At 40.2% G+C, this 8,017-nt stretch overlaps 1 protein-coding gene across 2 annotated transcripts; it reads right to left on the minus strand.

Moving 5' to 3' along the window:
- Positions 1-3,414: 3,414 nt before the first annotated feature.
- Positions 3,415-4,023, minus strand: LOC116390431 (myosin light chain 4). Of its 2 annotated transcripts, XM_031860132.1 has the most exons (2): positions 3,958-4,023; positions 3,415-3,924 (listed from the first exon to the last, which is right to left on the minus strand). In XM_031860132.1, the coding sequence occupies exons 1-2, from the start codon at positions 4,021-4,023 to the stop codon at positions 3,415-3,417; spliced, it is 576 nt and encodes a 191-aa protein (XP_031715992.1). The 2 variants fall into 2 exon arrangements, with proteins under 2 accessions (XP_031715992.1, XP_031715991.1); XM_031860131.1 differs by having other exon boundaries at positions 3,415-4,023.
- Positions 4,024-8,017: the final 3,994 nt, after the last annotated feature.

Below are 8,017 nucleotides of genomic sequence, written 5' to 3' on the forward strand. Positions count from 1 at the left end.
AACTACTTTCCTGTAGTCCACAAAAGAGGGAAGAATTTACTCCAACAGTTTCATGTAAATGTAATACCGCACATTATGCACATGCATATTGTATACACTGTATATTATATAATACAAAGGCAATTTAATGCTGATTTATAGTACAAAATAAAAAGTAAAAGGTAATGTACACCACCACATGATTCACTTTCAAAACGTATATTTTAAAAGAATATCTTGTGATAAAATATACTGCAATTTCCTAAATATTAATGGTCATGCAAAAAGAAAATCTGATATTTTATATATTTCTCAGAATGTTATGGTTAGTAAGATTCCCCCCAATACTTTTTGTGAGCTCTAGTATTTTCATTCTTCTATATAGTGTGTTTGTCGAGTGAGGTGCACCCTGGTGGTGTAGTAATTACAGTTTGACACCGCTGTGTGCTGCTGGTGGGAATCACGAGAACCAGGTCGGCACTGGTGGGTCTGTACTCTTCTGGGCAGAGCTAACAACACTGAGCCTCGCTGCAGGCTGAGCTGACAAGCGAGTGTGCTCATCGTCACATGGGTGTATTCCCATTCAAACACACACTGGTTACATGACAACCCACAGTCATCTACAGTCGGGGAATAAATGACCATTGGCGAGACTGCTTAATTTCAACAGTACTTCCTTAAAACCAGCAAAAAAGTGAAATGAATAGGAGGATGTTAAGATTGTCTGTAAGTTACAGATGGTCTGACTTATGAGTTCATGTAAGTTGTTTTTATCTGAAAGAGTAGACTTTTGTTGATTGTTAATTTATGATTCATTTGTCTTTTGTTTGTGTTGTGTTTTTGTCAGCGACGTTTACCCCCAGGCTGAAAGCAAGACCCACTCTACCCCTGACTGTAATGTTTAATTCATTCTTCGTTTAATTGATCTACTTAATTCAGCAAGTTCAGGAGTTCAGTATCCAAGACAGTGCAGGTAAACTTTGAACAAGGCAACATGTTTACAAAGCACAAAAGTGCACGAAGACCTTCACTGTGCTGTGGACCATTCAGTAAAGAAATGTGTTTATATTTAAAGTGTAATGATTCATTGCTCCAACTCGATGAACCAAATGAATCGGATAGATTAAATTGGACCCAAACTAATACCTCATAGAAAAGATGTCTTCTTCTTTTTGCTGTTTCTTTGTTTTTAACAGCTAATTATTTAGGTTCCTCTTCGTTTCTCACCGTCTGAGTTCATATGAAAATTGTCTACTGCAATTGTTATCAATCCTCTAAGGTTCATATCATGTCTTCCATTTCCACCGCTGCATATATTATACATTATAAAAGAACAGTTCATTCTTAGTTCCAACAAACCAACAAATGTGATTCCAACATCTGCCGTGAAAGAAATACATTTATTTATGAAAACTGGAAAAGTTATACCAGATGAACTCAATGCTCACCTCTTTATGGAAGACACAAGATGGATCTGGTGCATGATTGAGTTGCATTGTATCGTGCATCATCCCACCACAAACAGGTCTGCTGGGAACTGTTTGAATTGTGAAATGCAAGATTTGAGAAAGAATTAGCCCCGGTCAGCAGCAAAACCAATATTTTCCTATCACACAGCAAACCTGGCATGCGCTCCTCTCTTGCAGAGTTTCACATTTTTCAAGTGTTTCTTTCAGACGCATCAAAATTAAACTATTCCCAGTTTTTCAGTGCAAGGTGTAGAGTCACAACGCTCCTTAATGTGCCACCTGGCCCAGGCGGCACAACACATCAAGCAAGAGGCTGGCTTTAATACTTCAACACCTCCTTCCTGTTATCATGTGTCGGATCAGTGGGGCAATGGCACGTGCAGACAAAAGGTTGTTATTAACGGTATTTAATTACGATGACCTACACCATTCAAGGTCACCCCATAATTATTATAACAGCGAGAGCTTGATGTCTGCTTAAATCATTTTCTTTCCCCGTTCATCACTTTTGATCGCCCGGTTGTGCACGCAACCCCGCTCCACAGACTCACCACGCTGCTTTGTCCGCTTTGTCAAGGTGTTGTTTTAAGCAGCCGCACCTGTAGCGACACGTCTCGGTGTGATCAGGGTCATAATGCTGTTGCTCAGTTGCTTTTAAAAATGAAAATGTCCAAAGCTACACACACACAATGTTGCGTGTTTGTTTTGCTTTTCTTATACTGCTCTTTGTCTGATTTTGACATTGAATAAGATACTTCTGATGATGTGGGCTTCCAGTACTGTCAACTGCACTGTGAATAAAAGCACTCTGCTCTTTTCAAGCTTTCAACCGCTTTCAGTTCACTGGTCCATGTGGCTGCATTTCAACAGCTCTCACCGTCATATGAACTCGCACAACCCTGATGTATGCTCCCCACTCAGTGCAAAAGGGACGGCGAGCCAAAGAGGACAATTGACTTTTGAAGGAAGCTGAACTTGAAGCAATCTAATAAGTGGTCAAAATGTGCCTAATGCAGCTTTAAAGGCTTTTCATATAGTGTAGGTGTATCCAATCCAATGTAGTTAAATATTAAGTCCATGCACTGATATGTTTAAGTGACAAACAGTTGTAAGTTTGCCATATTCTTATAGATGAGGATTTACATAGAAAGTGGAGTGCGCTTTCCTCCGTTAAATCATGAACAAAAAAATTAACTCTTAAGAATACAACATATGATTTATACATTGTTCACTGAATATGATGACACTAGTAGCTTTACACAAATGGCCCCTCCAACAGAGGTCTTATCCTTGGACCACCTGTCTTGTTGTTGTCAAAGGGACTGGATTAGGGCGTGCATATGTGTGTGTGTGTGTGTGTGTGTGTGTGTGTGTGTGTGTGTGTGTGTGTGTGTCCAGCATGTGGGAATATATCTTGATCCACAGCAGCTGCCCCTCAAGCACTATGACAAGCATGCTCATTCAAACAGTCTTTGTGTAAAGTAGAATAGAATCAAATCTGTTCTATTTTCAGATGGGGCTAAATCCTATTTGTTTTTCATCTCCCAGCAATAGTTTCCCGTAATCACATTGACACAGTTGATATGAAAAGTTGAATAGACATAAAACGAGCACTTTTATCAGCAATCCTGCGTGACTCATCATTTCCACTTCAAATGTAAATGTTGGATAGACTGAAATGACATTTGTGAGGCAGTTTATAATTATATTTCCTTTATTAATGGAGTTTTCGTTTTGGATGTCCATTTTATCTCACTGGCATTTCATTGTACGTCAGTGTTTATTAAAAATAACTAATCATAGGTCTTGCGGCCGACATTTTCTCACTGAACATTAAATGCTGCTCTTGACAGAGAAATAATGTCACGGATGAAGTGACATGCTCAGCTCTACATGGACAAATGTTTAGCAAGGATCCAGAAAGTAGAGGAAACAGAGGTAAAGTCTTTATAGCTACATGTCACTTTCATCCGGAGAGAATATGCTTCACAAAGGAAGCATAGTTGATACACCCATTGGCATCCTCCTGTCCGCACATCAGTCTGTCCACCTCGTCTTCTGTCATCCTCTCTCCCAGTGTCGCCAGCACATGACGCAGCTCTGCTCCCATGATGCTGCCATTGCCTTCCTTGTCAAAAACCCTGAGCCCCTCCACAAAATCCTCAAAGTTGCCTTGATCTTTTGCACGGGAGATATGTTGCAGCATTGGCAAGAAGGTCTCAAAGTCCACCATTTTAGTGCTCATGTCCTCTGGCCGCGGTTTGCCGAGCACTTTGAGCACATCTGCATTGGTAGGGTTCTGGCCCAGAGCTCGCATCACGTCTCCACATTGGCCATATGTGATCTTCATTTCTCCAGTTGGTGTGCGGTCAAACAAGGTGAAAGCCTCCTTGAACTCCTCTATCTGGTCGGCAGTGAACTCAAGAGTGATGCTCTTGGGATCGAATGGAGGCTCCTTGGGCAGCTCAGGCAGTGGCTGAGGAGCTGCAGCTGGCTTAGCAGCTGGAGCCGCATCTTTCTTAGGCTCTGGCTTTCTGGGCTCAGGTTTCTTTGGTTCAATCTTCTTTGGTGCCATGCTGAGGGATTCAGAGGTGAGCTGGTACTTTCTGAAAAACAAGCAAGAGTCTGAAGGGATTGGAAGGGATCCCCGAGCACAGAGGGCCACCACCTCTACCAAAGCTTTTATATGTGCTTTGTCTAGGGAGCCACATAGCAATTTCCAACAGCACACCATAAAAGGAAGAAACCTGAAATAGATTCCCATAGCAAGTGATGTCAACATTAAGTATTGTTCTCAGCTGCTGTCATCTAGCCAATGGGGCTGTTCGCTGTCATTAGTGAGGGTCCAGTTGCATTAGGCCGAAAATGTTCTGTCCCTCTGATGGACAAAGGGATCAGAGCACGATATATCAGCCCATGAGGGAGAGGGACCAAAAATAGATTTGCTCACTAACGGCTGGAAGTCTGGGAATCGTTGCTTTCTGGAACAATGCTTTTTTCAGAATGTTGCAGTTGTGAATTCACAAATAGTTAATAATTGAGTGTGCGGGGTCTCAGGATGAATCAGCACAGTTTGGGACATGATATTATGTAATATTGTATAATAAGAGGAAGGTCTGCCAAACTTATTTTTCAATGCGAGCTCTTTTTGGATAGTATTTGTTCTCAATGATATGTTTCGGGCATTTTGGCAATTGCTCATTTCCCAGATAAATGATAACTTGATAGCATTCTACCTCTATTACTGAGCAGCTTAGAGTGTTCCGCCATATTGAGGAAGTGGGCAAGCTCTAACAGATCCAAAAAGGACTCTTAATTAATGCTGCATTTAAGACTGATGTGCTGGAAAGGTCAACCAGTTAAGCCCTTAAATGTTAAAAAATACATTCGGTGCCACTATCAATTATATGACAATCCACAGCTGTCTGCTACAGGGCCATAATTACAGTGATCAAGGCATTTTCCATTTAGATGATTTCTATACAATAAAATATATTTTGAATTGAGTTACATGCTTATTGTATTATTTATAATTGACACAATGTACATTTAACCTAAAGTACTGGGTATTTAAATGTTTGATTGCCTGCACCCTTCGTGGTTTGAATGTGTCCATTGTCTGTGCATCCCTACGCCCAGCTCTACGTGCAGTATGTGTTTCACAGTCACAAGGTGAAAGCAAGGCAAGGCAATTCCATTATGTGTCTAGTTTATAAATACGTAATATGTCACTTGGCTTTATGTAGATGACTGCTCTGTAATACCATTCAGTGAATGATAAATTAACCAAGAAAACAATCACTTAATTCACGGTAGAGAGGGTGTATATAGGATGTGCAATTCTGTGACACAATCTTAATCATAACAACCTTAATTTATATATGCATCACAGTTTATCAACTCAGTTTAAGACAGCTAAAGCCTGTCGTGCAATAATCACATTTACCCTCCTATCTTCAGTCCCCCTTGATCCAACAATCTAGAGCGAGAAGTCCTTGGGCAGTGTAGTGAGGTGTTTGTTTGTGTGTGTGTGCGCGTCCTTAGCCTAAGATCATTATCTCCTTTCTCTTTGTTTTTGAGGTCACATGGCTAGTGAAACTGACAACTAATTTGTCGTCCCTTGGTGTGTATGTGCATGCGGGTGTGTGCACGTTTGTGTCGGACAGAAACAGAAGAGAAGAATTAGACCTGCAGGAGAGGCCGAATAGAATGTCTGTACTGAAACGCCACATACTTGTACGTAAGATCAGATATTTCCCTCATGGCCATTACAGACCAGTATGACATAATATCACATTTGTTCAAGAGTCATTTAAACCTCTCACAACTTACATCAAAGTTACGTCCAGATGCTGGTTGGCATCTTTAAATGTCTGCGAAAAGTAAACCACATGTTCAACGGACCAGTATTAGCAATATGACATCAAGGTATCACAGAGAAACAAACCTTTGGAGATTGTTTGCTTGAGCATCCGACCAAAACTCTCGAGCAGAGGCTTTGTCAAAATGTCAGTCGGCTGTGCACAGATAAGGTGCTGGCTGCATGAGTCATGGAGGGTTATTTCTCCTGTTTTCCATCAACACTTCCTTTAAACAAGGCTTCAATCAGTACACTGCTTTTGAAATGATTGAAGCAATCGATTGCCTGCTTTCAGCATCTGAAGTAAGTGATAATTTCATTGGTGCTGATGATTGGATGTCTGCACATGTTGAACACAGCCATTTTCAGATCTTCAAAAAAACACATTGATTTTCTCTCATTTTCAAAAGCTTTATTTAAACGTTGTCACATTACTAATTCCTGACTATGTACTTTTGCCGTGATCACGTTGGTCTGATTTGACAGAAAATGACACATTTTTGATCACAGTGTGCTATTTGCACTTTCACATCTTTAACTTGAGTGACAGAGTTAATAAGGAAAACCGTCAATAACATAAGAAAAAAATGTTATACAGGCTGAAACCTGTCAAAACTGAAGATGTTGTTGAATATTGCTTGTCACTCCTGTGTTCCATACTGTCAATAAGATAGAGAAGTCAAAATCCAGGAGTGAAAACACACTAACGTGTCCAGGCATACACTAACCAAATGACGTTATTTTTAATCAGGATGCAGTCAGCTAAGAAAAAAGTCATGGATATATAAATGAATTCAGAGGATCTAACTCTTTTTCTCCCCATTCTCCAAACTCCAACTCACACTAACTCTATTCTGAGATATTTTTGAACACAAGAACAATATAAATCTAAGCTATGTTCACCAAGCCCTACCTAAAGTCAGTCATTCCCTTCTAACTCCACTGGGTAAGTAATGTGTGGGCGAGTGTGTGCTTCCATTGCCTGTGTTTTTTGTGGAGGTCTTCAGGGTGTTTGTTTATATCTGTGTGACCAGGCGAAGAGAGAATGGTCAAAGACAACAAGCCCCTAATCCCTGAGATAACAGTGGGAATGAGGACAGGCAGACCACTGGTCTGGTCCGCGCTAATAAAAGAGAGTGATCGAGACAGCGGTTACATTCCTCCTATGGCCCTGACAGGGCGTGACTCAGACTTCATAGATTCAGTATTTTGTTAAGTGGCTAAAAAGGGAAGCAGCCCTGAGCGCTTTTCATCCACCTGGAACCTGATCGACTGTGTTGTGTGTGGAATTATTACGCTCTACTCATGTAATGAACAGAATACTAAAATTATGGATTCTCCTCTGACTTTAAAAATGTGTCTTTTGTCTCGTGCAGACGATTTGTCCCTAAAAAAAATTTCCATTCAAATCAAACAAGTCTCCCTCTACATGGAGAGCCAGCTACTGTGTTCTGTATTTCAGTTTTGCCAAGAAATAATATACATTCATGGGATTAATATGTTGCAGTTGAGCAGCATCATAACAACTCCCAGAGAGACATAGCACTTGTTGGATTAGCTAATCTCATGAATGTAGTCCTCTCTTCCATTGTGCCGTATAGAGTGCAGTCAACAACAGCACACGACTTTACTCATAAGTCCGGTGATAATAGTGCGTTGTTATAATGGAATGACTGTTGCAGGAACCAGCTTGCACACATCTGTGTAAACAATTTAATTAAGACCATGTTTGAAGAATTATAGTTGGTGAAGGCACTGCCTGTTCTAATACTTCAGCTTCTTAATTACGCCAGACATCCATGTGTTCATTCTCTCTGCCCGCCCAATACTTTTTTTTCTCCCTGCTCACAATGACAGAAATTGAAAAAATTACAAAAAGGAAAGTGCATTTCACACTCTACTGAAGCAAAGCAAGCAATTTGAAATTAATCAAAACACAATAAGTTTACAACATGATAAAGAGGCGCCGTATATGAAATGAGTGGAGTCAATTTGTGATACTCAACCCTATGTTTTATATTACAACCTTTAAAATAGAAGTGGGCAAGAATTGCATTTGAACGAAATTACATTTTAGGTGAGAAATTTGAATTATTTATGTTTTCGCTCTAACTATATAAAGTCTTAAATGATCCTTTTGAGGAAATGGGATTTGCAAAAGCTCTTCGCACACATGTACATGTGTCTGTGAGGGAAGAATGCTTTGTCT

Source organism: Anarrhichthys ocellatus, unplaced genomic scaffold (genome assembly GCF_004355925.1).
Source record: "Anarrhichthys ocellatus isolate YVR2014 unplaced genomic scaffold, GSC_Weel_1.0 scaffold23, whole genome shotgun sequence".
Classification (NCBI taxonomy): domain Eukaryota; kingdom Metazoa; phylum Chordata; class Actinopteri; order Perciformes; family Anarhichadidae; genus Anarrhichthys; species Anarrhichthys ocellatus.

What these genes read in the sequence shown, in the direction of transcription:
- LOC116390431 (XM_031860131.1), bottom strand. Translation starts at nt 4,023, where the DNA reads ATGGCACCAAAGAAGATTGAACCAAAGAAACCTGAGCCCAGAAAGCCA.